Here is a 16,255-nt window from a genome sequence, read left to right as displayed (position 1 = left end):
ACTTCGTTTTTCCAACTGCACGAAAGCAGAACCACGGAAACTTCACGCTGAGTGACACCGAGAACTCATACAGCTCGGAACTTATCCTGTCCTGCTCCTTAGCACTTATCGCACAACATCGTTCTCATAGTGCAGCAGAGGACTCCCATTCTGCTACACGGCCTTGTCTAACAGCTGTGCTGCAGTACATGAGCGGCGCGCTGTAAATAGTAAGTCCTATCTCTTTTTATGTGATGTTAGATAGATATGTCTTACGTTTTAAGTACTTAACGTTGTGAAAGACAACTTTTCCCTTGCAGACTGAAGGGGGAATCACTTCTTCAGATGTCTATGGGTGATTTTTCGTTCGCACAAGACACGTGAGAGCTCTAAACTATCATCTTAAGATTGGTTCTGCCGTGTTCTCTTACTTTTTCTCTAGTGATAATGACGTACTTTTTAGAGGACAAGGTTGAGCCGTTGATTTTTAATAAATTAAATTTGGTGCGTCTCGAACACGTGCTGCCATCTCGATAGAGTGTCGCGCACTAAAATATTTGCGAATTCGGGCTCAATACAAATCAACGGATAGTCCTGGAATTCTACAAAATATGTCAGTAACAAGGGTAAAGCAAGGAGAACACGCCACTACTTCTGTTTTGACGACATTTTACACCGTTTCTAAGCGTGTGCCAACAAACTTTCTCTATTGTCTAGCGCAGAAGTGATTCCTCCTTAACTGAAGGTCATGGCGAATAAGTGAATTCACATACGTTTGTGATCACTGCCAGTGTCTAGGGCCTGATGCTTCTTCCGAAACATACGTCCTGCGAGACGACGCCATTTTAGTGGGAACAGCTCAGGGTAAGTGTCCCATTATACATGCGTCGACCAGCTTTTTTGACGTGTGCTATTTTGCAGAATTTCAGATTTTGAGCAAGGCATCTGACGACTCCTTGTTGACATGAAAAATTTAATGAAAGCTTTTGGAAGGCTTGTACAAGATATCACGGACTAAATGATACAAGAGAATGAAGACAGGCTCAGCCCTTCCAATTTTTCGCTGTGCACTGGTGAGAACTTATGCATTTTTATGCCAGCTTGGTTAATAGTGAACTGAGGCACAATCGGGTTAGTGTACACGTTCTTGCAAGTGTGCTTTATGCAGCAGATGGATGTTCATTGCATGAGAAGGATCCGGATCCGAATGGCAACATGCAATGGCAATATGCCAGGAGGCTTGTACAGCTGGCCTTTCGACCTGCATTATAGTGGTCTTTCTTAAACATCAGTTTAGTCATTGGTGTGATAGCGTATTACCCCATGAATTTACAGTACTTTTTAAGGAACCATTTCTCCTCTTGTGACATCATTGCTTTTTAGGCTTTCTGTCCTTCTCTCTGTTCTGATAGTAAACACTTTGAATCTTTATTGTGCGCTTGTGATATCTTTCAAAAATGTCTTCATTCAGGTATGATCGGACATCGGTGCGTGCATCTGCAAACGGGCTGTCCTGCTTGGGATGTACTTCATTTTGTCCTTGACATCATCATGAGCAGATCGCAATGCACTACTTCAAATTGTTTCTGTTACGGTCGCTTCACGCTGCCGCCGAGAAACTTTGCCGAATGCCAGCCCCCCTCCCCCTTAAAAAAGGAAAGAAAACAAGCAGAAACTCGAAAATGCTCAATTTCAGAACAGGAGGAAACAGAGTGACCTTCACGTCAGTTTGCACCAAGTGCATGTGACCTATGATATGATACGAAAGGTGCAAAGTGATAAAAACCGGGCTGTTTGGTAGTGCATGTAAAAAGCGATAAAATACCCCAGGTTTCGTGCTTGTGACAGAGAAGGTTGGTGTTGTTCTGTTGAAAACTTTGTCTTCCTACGACAGTATGTTTCCGCGCATGACAGAAAGAAATGGTTGGTGAAAGGACGTGACAAAGCGTCTGTCCCCCGAGAAAACAGCAATATGGTATATATAGCAAATGTATTAGCAAATGCGATAGCAATATATATCGCAGACGGGCCACAGCAGCATGGTGAAAAGGCGAAGCCATGTGGAACTCACGTGTAGTTGTTGTGGTACCTTATTTAAGAACAATTCTTTAATTGCAATTAATTAACAGCAATTAAGAGCAATATCGTTCTAAGTGCACGACGGGAAAGGGAAAAGTTGTGGGGCTACGTGAACGACCGATCTGCTTGCATAGAGTTATAAGCGCGTTTCCTTGTCCAATAAAATTTCTGTTTGTCACTCAGTTCTCTTCGTGATGAAAGCTCTTCGTTTGCCCTTTCTATGTGTTCCAGCTTCGGATCATCCCAGCTCACAGCACTTCTCCCCTCAAATAGGGTTCCGGGACATTTGATCGAACGCCGTTTGGTCGAAAGCCGTTTGATCGAACGCAGGACATTTGGTCGAAAACCATTTGATCGAACGCCGTTTGATCGAAACGGTAGCGGTCGTTTGATCGATTTTTTTAATTGGTTCACTTGGAGTGTCGAAAATCACAAAAGAAAGACAAGGATACGAAAAAGCTGCAGTTCTAAATGCAGTTATCCTAAGGAACATTTAACTTTGTGTGATCTGCTTCCCCGTAAACACGTTCCTCATGCTAACCCACTTTTTAGTGTCCAAAAAGCAGTACAAGGGCCAGGGTTGTTCACCGTTAACCCGTTGGACAACCGAATAGGTTTTTCCGCTCTGACACATAGTGACTAAACATGCTGTACTTGTTAATCCCCCAACCCTTTGCTAGCCTTTGTCAAATAATAATAGATGTCAAGTATTAAACATTTTGGCAAATGAATTAAAAATAAGTAAATGACATTTTCGATGATTTATTCCCGTCGAATGTGAACAAATTCTAACAGTGGATTATTATTTGTAATCAACTGACCACTGTATAGGAGAAAGAGCAGTTTCAGTTTATTTACTTTTCGCCTATGTGCAGGTGAACCTAAATTTAGTTCTTACAACAGACATGTAACCGAAGAAATGCTTCGAAACTTAGACAAGATTACAGGGCAGCAGACCTTAGTACTTTCTCTATTTCTTCCGATATCGTGCATGTGTAGTGATTCGAGGCTGCAGATGCATACTCTAAGGTCGAACTAAGGTTTTACATGCTGTTAATTTAATATCTCTCGTTGTACCATGGCGAAATTTCGTTCTTAGCACCCACAGACTTCGAGTGGCTTTGCACATATGACTATCCCGTTTCAGACCGTTCCCTTTCAATATGTCGCCAGCAGTAAGAAGGGTGCCCAGAACAAGGATAGACTATCGGCTGCTCTCAACCTGGGGCAGCTTTCTTCAATATGTGTCCTACTGATTCGTAAATGACAAACGTATGCAACTAACCAGTGGTCTCCCCTCTTCGACTGCAAAAAGCAAAGAAAAAAAAGAAGAAATAAAAAAAGCAGAGGACACTGATTGCCTGCTCCGTATGCTCGAGTCAAAAGTTACAGAAAAAATGGTGCGGACAACACAGTGTATGCAGCTTTGAACTCCCTTCGAACAAATGTCTTTCGAACAAACGGCGTCGATCAACTGGCTTTCGATCAAACGGCTTTCGACCAAGCGGCGTTCGATCAAACGCCTTCGATCAAACGGCGTTCGACCAAACGGCGTTCGATCAAATGGGCGGACACCCAGACGTGAACCATGTCCCCTTTTCTTTCACTTTTGCGACGTTTGCCATAAACAGCTTAAGATGCTGATTAAAGACTGTCTTACATGTCTTGCAAAGCTCCCTTACTCGCTCTTGCCAAGGGTCTGCAGTATGCTCTCATTTGGCCGATGTACGCAGAAGTAATCGTTGTGTTCGTGAAATACCTGGAAGCAATAACATTTTCATTTTGTTGTACAAGAGAAGAAATATCTAAGGGAAGTGTGCATGGGTGTACAGTCCTGCACACTGCTATCAGATAACTCCTAGTGTATGTACTTCCCAGCAGTACACATATGACTGTAAACAGCTACATCACATAATGCAGAATAGCTTAGAGTACAAGGCAGAAAATGAGATGCATGAGTGTTACCTGTGATGTAACACATGAGTTACCTGACGAAGCGTATGCTGTACGCAGGAGCTTGTATTTAGAAAAATAAATGTTTCAATCAATAAGGACAATAAAAACTTTTTTATATAAAAAACATGCTGGAGTGGGCAGAAGAGTTGATCTGTCGAGTCATGGTGTATACAGTACATAAGCAGTGCTTCTTTAATAAAATATTTTTAATATTGCGTATGTGTATTCTTTACATGAGGAAATACGTGGAGTCGGCTCGCAAGAACAGGTGGTAGCGCAGGCTGATTTACGTCACGAGGGGTTAGCTAAAGGGGGTGTCGCGAGGGTGATATAGATAGCGCAACCTGCACGATAGTTTCCTTACATAACACTTTTGCGGGCAGAAAGTGACGTACCCATAATACTCGGGCCATAATGACTGCGTCACCGAGCAGTGCATGCAGTGTTGCAAGCTGAAAACAGCCGCATGAAACATGTTCGAGGGCCACGTGGTATGGCGATGTAGACCTGACTCGTGTCAGTGATTATCAACGGGCCAGAACAACCGCTGAGTAGCATCGATAAGTCGTCTATGCAAATAGAAGTTGCCCTCCAGGGTTTCTGTGCCGGCTAAATAGACGAGTTCAGAAAATCCCAGTGCTCTTTGCGCACGCATTGCATCCTGGGCGCTTACTGAGTGTGGGAACGAAGAATAATCCTTCACATTCCGCTTTCGTTGACCTTGACACGCCGTGGACAATAGACCGGTAGGGGAGAAATCGGACGCCACCCGTTTTTTTTTTTTTCGTATTAGTAAGTTCCCACAGTTCAAAGCGGCGCTAAGCACTTTGGGATTTTCTGAACTCGTCTTGCATGGGAATTCTGAGGTTCGATAGCTCAAAGCACAAACTCGTGAGATATTATTTCTAAAATGGATAGGCACGCACAAAAGAACGTCTGCAAACGACAGGCAAAACATCGACTGCCTCCATACATGAAATCTGACATCTGGCCGAAGACACATAATTATGAGATTAAGTAATGCATTAATGTAACTAGTCATTTGGTAGCTACATACTCCCTTGCAAAAAATATACGCCTAGCCGTAGAACCCACTTGCAACTATACACCTGTGATATTTGACCTGCCGTGTTCTCATAGACTTGTAATTACACAAATCTTTATTTAATATTTTTTTATTACAAGTCTATGAGAACACGGCAGGTCAAATATCACAGGTGTATAGTTGCAAGTGGGTTCTACGGCTAGGCGTATATTTTTTGCAAGGGAGTATGTAGCCACCAAATGACTAGTTACATGAATGCATCAGTATGTAATCAGTATCAGTGATAGTTGTGCAGATGCTACCCGAAGGCACCTTCGAGCCCCTTAATTCTTTTTTTTTTTAATTTTTGTAGCGTCTCATGTTACGCCATTGGGACATTACTATAATTCCAGTTATTTTCTCCGTCAATCTGTGTTGGACAGTTATACAATTATTGATCGGTCGTTGCGCTGACCCTGTGATGCCTGTTTACACTTCCGCTGTTATTCAAGATATTTGTGATAGTGACCGATTGCCAGTTGTATTGATACCTCGAAGTAGAGCCCTGCACCATCCGCGGATATCCACAAGATACTTGCGGATTCGAATGCAAATTTAGCACTTTCCGCGGTGTGCGGATCGGATGCGGATGGCTTGAAGTCGGATGCGAATATACCGCGTGCTGTCATTTTCCCACCAGCAATTTATTTGCATTGAGCGTCGTCAGCGAGCGCATGCTGGGGTTCACCTTTGAGCATGCACGGCCAAGACGAGAGAGGAGGCATTCTGGCGTCTCGAACCACGCGAGCACTAACGAGGTAGCGTTCCACGCCTTGCAGAAGTCTATCTATATCGTGTTTGTTGAATCTTTGCTTGTCGTCCTGAGTCCTTCCGTGACAGCATGGAGGCGTCCGAAATTATACCAACACGCTTCCGGCGGTCTTTACGCGCCCTTCGAAACGTGCGGATTTTGAGGATCGGATGCGGGTGTTGCGTTTTGCTCAGCGGATCGGATGCGGATGTAAACCGTTGTGTATGCTGGGGATCGGATGCGGATAACGTGTGCGCGGATGCGGGTCGGATGCGGATGCCAAAAATTTCATCCGCGCAGGGCTCTACCTCGAAGCCATTCATAAGCTCTCCAATTTGGTGAAAGATTTCATAAACCCCGATTTTAAAAACGAGTTGATTTGACCTGAAAAATATAATGCCGCTTCGAAATAATTTGGTTTTCCGACACAACTTGAACTGTGGGTTTAAGCTCGACTGGATCTATCTGCCTTCCAACAATGAGGAGCTGATTTGATTTCTATCGTCAAATCCACATCGGTGGTCCCAGCAGTTGTTGTTGGAGCTTCATCCGTGGACGCAAGGCAACCATCGTGATGTCGCTACACGTCGACGTCTTCGACGACGGTTATGCGAAATTCCCTACATTCTTGTCATAATATTAAACATGTTGTATCTTACCCTTTTTTTTCATCGTCAGTGAGGTCACTTCCCACAAGGACCACAACAGTGATGAGAAGGAATTGCAGAATCGTCGATGTCCTCTGAGCAAAGTAATTGCAGGGGGAATTAGAACTTCGCGCAAGGCACTTTAGTGAGGTTAGGTCAGTTTGGGTTTCACAGATTGTGGGAGTCCCCCCCCCCCCCCCCCCAGGCAAGCACTATGCGGTGCGGGCATGAGACTGTGCCGCCGGTTAGGTCCCCTTCTGGAAGCTACTGCGAAAAACCTCCCCCTCAGTAGTGTGACAGAGTATCGCGCCTGGTGCGATGAAACTACCCAATCATCGTCATCGAAATAAAGTTGTGGTTGTCCTCCCCTGATTCCTTCAAAACAAAAGGCCATGCACCTTTACGCTCCGCGATTTCCAGAGTCAGAAGTGATAACAGTATGATTCCGTGCAATGACTGGTCCTCGAGATGTTATGCCGCGAAGTTCTCTTTTCAGAGGGCAGGTTAAAGCACTTTAAAGGCAGGCGAGCTAGACGTAAAAGAACGCGTTAATAAATAATGAGAAATTCATGACTTGCGAAGTGCTGCCGCATGCAGTTGCAGGATTCACTTAATCCCAGGGTCGGCGAAAAAAATTACGGAACCCGGGGACGCGTCATGCCCGGGCACCCTCCTCACGTCTCGATAACACAATTTAAGTATTTCTTCTTTATACTATTACGACACGTCTTGGGTCCCGCGAGCCCCTGCAGTGGCCTGGGCCGCGGGGCACCATCCCCGGCTGCCCCACCATCTCGCCGGCCCTGCTTGAACCCTCCGAGTTGGTAGATCGCGGTCTTCCAAATGTCCTGCCTTTTATGCGAAGTAGCCTATCATGTGTATCTATTTCCAATTACGCACACCATAGCTTACGAACAGGATATTATGGATGTGGCCAGTCATGAAAAGTACTCTTAACATTGAATTGCTCTGATATCTGTGGAATATCACAAAGCAAAGAGGGCACTGCAAGGCCTCCAATAAGTAATGTCAAAATCATACCTTGAACGCTGTTGCCATAGTTGTAGGATTTCGTGCTAACTTCCGCGTTTGAAGATCACGCCGTGTCTGCTCCCTTTATACTGTGTGGGGTGTACACGTGACTATTTTCGATTACGCGCTTTGCGAACAGGATAGTATTGATGTGAGCTGTCATGAAAAGGTCATCGTCTGTTCATGTTAAAGCAGGTGCGAAGTGAAGAATAAACGATCAACGAATGGCCCGGACATCTGGGGATTTAGAACCATGAGTTAAACTTGGTTCGAGGGTCGGGAGGGAAAAGAGTCAACTCCAGGGGAAAAGGTACTGCGGGCACGTTCCATGGGATGACGCCGAAATAAATCACGTATAAATAAAACGTTCAAAAATAAATTTCTTAAAAATCAAACTTTCAAAATAAACCCTTAAATATCAATCATGCGAAAATTCACGCTCTCGAAATAAACGCCGAAATAGAAACTTTGAAGAACAAACGCTTGAAAATAAATCCTTTAAACTGCACCGTCCCTGATTGTTGAACAGCCGACTGCTGCTCCACGAAGAACACTCGCGACCCTCAGGAAGTCCTCAAAGTGTCATCGCGTCCTGGTCCGTGATCAAATCTCCGGAGGAGATCCAGAGAGTGTCATCATGGGATCTTCCAGTGGTAGTCATTTGCGAACGTCCTGCGGCCGTCACCCGGGAGACATAGAAGAAGTAAATTAGTTTAATACTGTGTTGTGCACTTCAATGCCTCCACCCATTAATTAGTTTTCCGGTTTGTTTGTCATAACCAAATTCAACTGAACCAGAAGTGACCATTTATGCACTACAAAAATATTACAAATAGAAAATACAAAAATACAGGGGTACAAATACAACTTGAATGATTTCAATGAACCAATGCACTGGGTTCAGTGTGCTATAGACTATAGCTTGCTAGTTCTTTCATTGTGATATTGTTGCCATAAGTATCCAAGCAAGCTCCCTTATGGGATGCTAGACAGAACATTTCCATGGAAGATACAGAAATGTGATGGCATATTACAGTGCGTGCGTGACTTCCGACTGATGTTTTAAATCAACTAAGTCGCAAACATTGACGAATACTCAAAAGAATTCGTCACTGCAGTGTTCCTTATGCATGCCATTGAGTTAAACTTAGGTAGCTTACCCTTCGTTTTGACTGAGATGCTACGAGGACTCTCACACATGGGGGAGTTCGCATGACAAGCAATGTATAGTATATGTTTCACCTGCGAAAGGAAATGCCACTGCCGTATATTTCTTCCAAAGTTGGGCTGTCTTAAACGTACTGGCACAGGACCTTCGTTTTTAGGGTGAGAGCAGTATTATTTTTTAATTGCGATGTGTGCAAGGCTTTCGGTTGTCACATCCTCCAGTTGGCAGTACAACCTTTTATATTTTTGCTTTCTATACCGCTGGACCCATTCTTCGTCATCGAAAACAATCGAAGAGGAGAAAAAGAAAATGACAAGCTGGTGGCCGAGGTTTAAAAACTAAAAAAAGAAAGTGAGTTTCTACTGTAAACGTCTGCTCAGTGCTAAAAGAGAGAAATGAAAGAAGATTCACTATTGCTACATGCAGAAGAACATTATCCTATAGTGCTCCTGAGACCATCCCATTTCTGTCTCCAGATGTTGTCCCTAGGATTATCTTTGGAGCCTCAATCTTGCACTTTTCTAACATATTGAGGATCCCGTGCGGATGTTCTCAGGATGTCATTTCTGTCCCAGAGTAACATCCTCAGGATAAGTGAGGGATGTCAACTCGACGTCCGCCGCGGAAAATATAGTGTGCTCATCGAGCTTGGGGCTAGCCATGGCTAGAACTGTGAACCAGGATTCCGCTGCACCGGAACTAGGTTGTCTGTCTGTATGTGAACCGTGGTCAGTGTTCCCAGCTTAGTTGGGGGATGTTTTGTGACTGGGCTGCTGCGAATTTTATTGGTGGTGTATCCTGGCCGGTTTTATATATCTCTCTCAGGCATATAATACGAGACATGCAGTGCGAATGACCGTCGCCGTGCAATCCGTCCACAACAATGCCATAGTCATCTCCCCCCCCCCCCCCCCCCCCCCAAGCCTGTTATCCTCGTTCACAGCTCGGCTCCTATCTCGTTCAAGTGTCAAGAGTGTGTATACGCGCATCGTCGTCATCACTTTTAAACTGGATATTTCGAAATCCAAAGTTGTTATTTGAAAAAATGTACTTCAACAGTACAGACATGTGTAAGAAACATCATAATACCCTAGATGGGTAGAAATCCAGCGAACCGGTAGAGGTGGGGGAAGGGACTTGCCTCAGGACAGAAGCCGCCGATATTTCGAACAGCGATTGTTCTTCTTCTGGGCACCGTCCTCATCATTGACAGGGTATTTAAAGGGTTAAGTGTGAAGTGTTTAAAGGTTCATGCGAATTGCGGGTCAACAGCCCGGAGGGAAGAAAGGGTCCGGACGGGTTTGTACGGCCGGAGTGAATGGCCGCTTTGTTAGAGTGTGGAAGGGATTATGTGAATGGAGTGATCTTGGCACCAGGCCGGTTACAGAAAAATGGGAGGCTCACGAAGACGTGGACGAAACGGGACAACAGGCAAGAATTGGCAAACATACCGAAAGATAAGGAGGTTAGTGGTTACGTGGGGAAAATTCCAGAGCGAGCAAAGTATTTTTTTAAATATTTGTAATACAAAGTTGTGGCATGCAATAAAGAAAGCAAAAAGCAGTGGCCATGCAGAACGTAACAGATGATAACGGAGATAGAAGGGAAAAGCATATTTTATTTGTGAAGTGTTTCTAGGGTGCCTTGTGATTTGTTGATACCGGACGGGTGAAGAGGGTTGAACTTGTATATGAGATAATACTCCCATAATACCCTGTTCTGACGAGAAGAACATCGCGTCGCCCCTAAACTATCATGTGGAACATTACCTTGCTTAGGCTAACCATGATTTATTTTCATATCGTTTATTTTGATGGCGTGTATTCTTAAGCGGATGATTTCAGAAAATGAATTTTGAAGGGTAAATTTAAGCGTTTTATTTGAAAAGAGCTATTTCGGCATTCAGCCCGTTAGACGAAGATTACACGACGACTTATTTACAGAAACAGGCAACAAGGTTACATAGCGGGGGCCAGAGAATGTCTCTCCGTACAACGCCGGGGTTCACCTATAAGCCCTCCTCAATGGGGATGCGACCTTGGGGAAATATGGGCAGTGGGCAAGCGTCCTTCGGTGATCATGGGAGCCCACTTAACACATCCACCCCCAAGAATGCTTTCGTATACACCTGTTGTCTGCGATACATTAAATGGAAAGTCTCCGTGTAAAATATGAGTTCAAACACATTGTGAACCAAAGGAGGTGAGACCCAGCCTATGAGACAGCCACATGCACTATGAGACAGCCACATGAACCCAAAGACACAGGCATTGCTTGCAGCTACCAGTGATACAAGCACTGCGCTTTGTGTACACGTATATTACGATCTACTTTGGAAGAGTACCTAAATTCGTTCGTATGTCATTGCGCAAGGATGGGAAGTGCTCACGATGTCCGGTAACTTATCCACATGCTCGGAAGCCAATGTTTACCCAGTATGTCAATAGAAATAAGTCGTTATAAGAAATAAGATAATATAAGAAATAACGTTTTATTTTTAACTCGTACCATCGTCTCACCTCAGTTACTCCTCTTTACGCACGGAGTGGCTTAATACCGCTGGAAGAGCGTAGAAAGACTCATAGGCTCCAGTTTCTTTTTCATTTACTCAATGGTCAATTTCGAATCAATCATCAGGACTATATCACTCCACACGCACCTAGATCAACACGGCTAAGCCATCAGCGCACACTCAAACCATTCCAGTGCAGGACTGACTGCTTTAAATATTCGTTCTTTCCTCGAACCGTCGAAGAATGGAATTCTCTGTCATCTGCTCAGGTCTCACACCGCTCTGTCACGGCATTTGTGAAAGGCTTGAACGCAGTTACATGATGTGACATATGTGTCCTGTTGTAAATTATTTTGGACTTTCTGTGCCCCTCCTACTGGGACCCTTTCAGGGTTTGTAGTATTTTATAAATAAAATAAAAAAAATAAAATAAAGTCTTGTACCAACATCCACGCTGCCGCAGTAAAGTAAAAGTCGCCGCTTGAAAATGATTCCGCCGTTGCGTGATCGACTTCTATCCTTCCAGTTTTGAAATTATGTCCATGCAGGTGTTCAAACGATTCACCTTATACAGTGTGGTCTGTGGCATATGGCTATTTTCAATTATGGCACCACAGTTCGCAACCAGTACGTTATCGATAGCAGTTGTCACGAAAAGGTCATCTGTTCGAATTTATGCAAGAGCCCCATCTCATCATCGTCTGCCTATCTGCGCGTGCGTCCGTTTGTGCGTGTTTGTTTGTATAAGGCAGGAGCGAAGTGAAGACCAAATCAAATCGTCCACGAATACACTAACATATGAGAATTCAGAACCCTGTAAACATGGAGTCAATAAGAAAAGTAAAAGTCAACGTTTGGAAATTGAGTCCGCAGTGGAATGATTCCCTTCCATCATCCGAGTTTAAAGATCATCATGTTCATGCCAATGTTGCCACACGATTCTCGTTATACTCTGGTGGTCTGTGGCATATGGCTATTTTCAATCACGCGCGCCATAACTTGGAGTCAGTATGTTATCGATGGTAGCTGTCATAAAAAGGTCATCTGTTCAGATTTCGACAGGAGCCCAATCTCATCATCGTCTGTCTGTCTGTGCGTGCATGTATTTGTGTGTGTATAAGAAAGGAGCGAAGTGAAAGTTAAATGGTCCACGAATGCCCTGACATCTTCGACTCAGAACCTTGTAAACAAGGAGTCAATAAGTAAAGTAAAAGTTATCGCTTGAAAATTGATTCCGCAGTGGAATGATTCCTTCTATCATCCGAGTTTAAAGATCATCATGTTCATGCCAATGTTGCCACACCATTCTCGTTATACTCTGGGGGTCTGTGGCATATGGCTATTTTCAATCACGCGCGCCATAACTTGCAGTCATGCAGTATGTTATCGATGGCAGCTGTCATAAAAAGGTCATCTGTTCAGATTTCGACAGGAGCCCAATCTCATCATCGTCTGTCTGTCTGTGCGTGCATGTATTTGTGTGTGTATAAGAAATGAGCGAAGTGAAAGTTAAATGGTCCACGAATGCCCTGACATCTTCGACTCAGAACCTTGTAAACAAGGAGTCAATAAGTAAAGTAAAAGTCATCGCTTGAAAATTGATTCCGCAGTGGAATGGTTCCCTTCTATCATCTGAGTTTAAAGATCATCATGTTCATGCCAATGTTGCCACACGATTCTCGTTACTCTGGGGGTCTGTCGCATATGGCTATTTTCAATCACGCGCGCCATAACTTGCAGTCAGTATGTTATCGATGGCAGCTGTCATAAAAAGGTCATCTGTTCAGATTTCGACAGGAGCCCAATCTCATCATCGTCTGTCTGTCTGTTCATGCATGTATTTGTGTGTGTATAAGAAAGGAGCAAAGTGAAGGTTAAACGGTCCACGAATGCCGACATCTTCGACTCAGAACCTTGTAAGCAAGGAGTCAATAAGTAAAGTAAAAGTCACCGCTTGAAAATGGATTCTGCAGTTGAATGGTTCACTCCTATTCTTCGAGTTTAAAGATCATGTTCATGTAGGTGTCCTCGAACGATTCCCTTTATACTCTGTGGTTTGTGGCGTATTTTCAATTACGAACACTGTAGTTTCCAATCAGCATATTATTGATGTCAGCTGTCATGGAAAGGTCCTGGTTTGTTCAGATGAAGGCACGTGTGAGATCAACCCACGAATGCCATTTCATTTCCTTTCATTTATTAACTTGCTAATAACCAGTGACAGAGGAAAGAGAGGTCGGAATTTAAAAAGCCTCGCTGTTACGGGAAGCTTAATTATGTAATACACAAGCTGTACTCAGTACAAAGTAAATCGATGGCTACAGGACAATTTAGTGACTGGAATGATTATACACGACACGCAAAAAACTCAGGCACTTCACAGGATATAACTATGTACACTAGATACAAAAAAGATTCATTGGTCATATAGTCTGTAGGCTATACCACCTATGCCTGAAAGTAGGAAGAAAAATAATTACACGATGTACACTATGTACAATCAAGGCAGGACTCCTGCGATTGATACGTGGCCGTCCTCTGCACAAGCTGAGGGACGTGTTCCCCATAGCCTATCGAACTGATCATGTCCAAGCACGAGTAGCTCCGCGCTGTCCACAATATGTCGACGCCACAAACAGTTACAAGGACACTAAGGCTGTGAGGCGAACGGCGAACAAGGCTCCAAAAGATACTCGCCGTGTGACACTCGTAGAGCATATGATTGTTTGTCTCGGCACGACCACAACAGGGACAACTGATGAACAAATTAGAATGCTGTACTGTAGAAGTGTACTGTAGAAAGAGGTAAGCTTTCCTTGAGTTCGAGAAACACACATTATGCCCTCAATGTCCACAATTGTCCTCTTCGTATTGTGTGTCCCTCAAACTCAAGGAAATGTTACCTCTTTCTCGGGGACAACCGTTTGTCGAGGCAACATTCCACAAGAAGGGATGATAGCGTGTGGGCAGGATATCCCAGGAAAACCACCACATAACATTGCTCAGAAGTCCAGTCAGCCACGAGCCCACCAGCGCCGCTCACGGCATGTTTCTTGGGCGTTGCCCGCTTTGGACCGATTGTTCTCCACTTCTTGGCAAACCACTGCTTTAGACAGCACGCTAGGAGAAGAAGCCACTAAATGAAGCCAGTAGAATAGAGGACACCTTGCGGTGATAGGAGTGCACGGCGGCATGAAACTGTGGAGGCGACCCAGCCGATATAGCCGCATAGGCATGCATGGGCAGATCTTGTGCGAGGCGGCCAGAGCAGCAGAGCCACAATACTTCAGTTGGCGACGGCTCGCCATTTAGAATACTCAGCGCAGTTCTCATGGCGATTCCTTTGTTCGTAGTGGTAGTGTGCGATGGACACAGACTGCCACCAACACACATCTGGTCTAAACACAATTAAATTAACAATTAGAGATAATGGTGACCCTCCCCCAGTAATCAGCACCGTCCAGGGAGTCACCACACTAATTGGGGAGCATCTAACTCGTGTCCAGACCACACCGTGTGTTGGCGTCAACCTGTGTCCATAAAAAAAGAAGAAAAAACGATAGAAATAGAGTGGAAAGAAACAATTTATTCGGAAAATGAACGGTGCCGTGGCGAAGAAACTGCTCCGGAACGACCGAATGACCAGCGACCACCATGTTGCTTGTTGATGGCCTGTAGTTGCAGAGCTCGACGACGGCGGCCAACTAGTTGCAAGGCATCACACCAGATGGTGCCACCATCACGGCTCTATGCGAGAAGGACAGAGAACAAAATATTAGCGGCAGGTAAAATTGCAACACTGCTCAACAAGTCTAGGCATGCCAGAGCGTGGAGAAAAGGCCTAACCGCTATGACAAACATGCGACAGCATGAAGAAAACGGGGAAGAGGCGATCGATTAGGCCTAACCACAGCGCTACAAGGTTCAAAAGCTAGCACAAGACGATAACCACAAAACGCTAGGCGCACAAAGCTACACATGCGGCAACACCGAGAAAAACCTTAGGACGCTACGTGTCAGTGCTAAACAAGTTCAAACATGTGCTTACAAACCCCAGGGAAGAAGGCCTATCCGTTACGGCAAACATGCGAGAAAAGGCTTAACACGAGCACGGTATAAACCGCGCAAACATTGGGAAAAACCACCACGGTAGATCACTCACCTTTTCCCCAGCGGCGACGGAGCGTTCGATCCCGATGACAGTCAAGTCCCAACTGACGCGGCGCTGGGACGGCGCAGCGAGCGACCGCGCGTCCTCACTGCACGAGAGCCAGCGCGCAAGTGACAAGGGCGTCGCCAGTGGAGTGCAGCTGTAGCTTCCACAGTTTCGCCACGAAAACCACCGCCCCCCTTGACCACGTGATCATCCGTAACGAATCACGACAAAATAGCCGGAAAACGGCGCCAAAGAGCGCGCGCTGGCTGATCGAACTGCGCATGTGCGATGCGTGCCCTCTCCACACCCTCTCACTCATATCCCCCCCCCTGTTCCGAGCGCTTCGCCAGGTCATATGCTAATATTATCGGGAAGCAGAAAATGAAAATCCAGAAGACGAAGGAATTCACATGTACAAATTTATTGACACGGTAAACATATACACAAGAAGCAACATTTGAATGCAAGTAAATCAACACGATTATTACAGAATACTGCAGAATAAACAGAGAATAAATAGCGCCGAGCAACAGAAAGCGTGACTATCATATTATACAATCCTTAAGGGAACCTATTCGGTTTGGAGAAAGTAGATATTATTATACATATCTATAGCACGTGATGAGTCGCAGAAGCCATCCGCTTTATCCCAGCACAACTGTCGAATTTTCTGGTGACAGGGGCCACATGCTCGCAGATCGCAGGGCCACGAACAGCTGTCGGTGTCTGAATGAAAAAAACAAAAAACAAGTGAACCTGTTAATGATATGGTAAACCGGAGCACAGGCAACGTTAATTGGCTGAATACGCTCTATAAGACATGCCAGCGTTACGCGTCTAATGTCGACTAATGCCAAAATTGGAGGAGCCCTGCGTACGCGATGTACGCTG

The 16,255-nt window shown here is 44.8% G+C and overlaps 1 protein-coding gene and 1 long non-coding RNA gene across 3 annotated transcripts in view; both read right to left on the bottom strand.

Annotated features, from left to right (window-relative positions):
• LOC135386264 (uncharacterized) overlaps positions 1-7,630 on the bottom strand; it is a 31,135-nt gene extending 23,505 nt beyond the window's left edge. For both annotated transcript variants that reach the window (XM_064616074.1, XM_064616075.1), the window contains exons 1-3: positions 7,538-7,630; positions 6,509-6,591; positions 3,719-3,817 (exon numbers count right to left, since the gene is read on the bottom strand). In XM_064616074.1, coding sequence (XP_064472144.1) covers positions 3,719-3,817; positions 6,509-6,591; positions 7,538-7,555 — 200 coding nt within the window. In that variant the 5' untranslated portion in view covers positions 7,556-7,630. The remainder of the gene's footprint in view (positions 1-3,718; positions 3,818-6,508; positions 6,592-7,537) is intronic.
• A 7,144-nt stretch (positions 7,631-14,774) lies between these two features.
• Positions 14,775-15,644, bottom strand: LOC135384175 (uncharacterized). Its single transcript, XR_010420277.1, has 2 exons — positions 15,371-15,644; positions 14,775-14,955 (listed from the first exon to the last, which is right to left on the bottom strand). It is a non-coding gene; the product is annotated as an uncharacterized LOC135384175 (long non-coding RNA).
• Between the last annotated feature and the right edge of the window lie 611 nt (positions 15,645-16,255).

The sequence above is a fragment of the Ornithodoros turicata genome, chromosome 2 (genome assembly GCF_037126465.1).
Source record: "Ornithodoros turicata isolate Travis chromosome 2, ASM3712646v1, whole genome shotgun sequence".
Lineage (NCBI taxonomy): Eukaryota > Metazoa > Arthropoda > Arachnida > Ixodida > Argasidae > Ornithodoros > Ornithodoros turicata.
The sequence above is the reverse complement of the archived record's forward strand: the minus strand, read 5'-3'. Positions and strand labels throughout refer to the sequence as shown.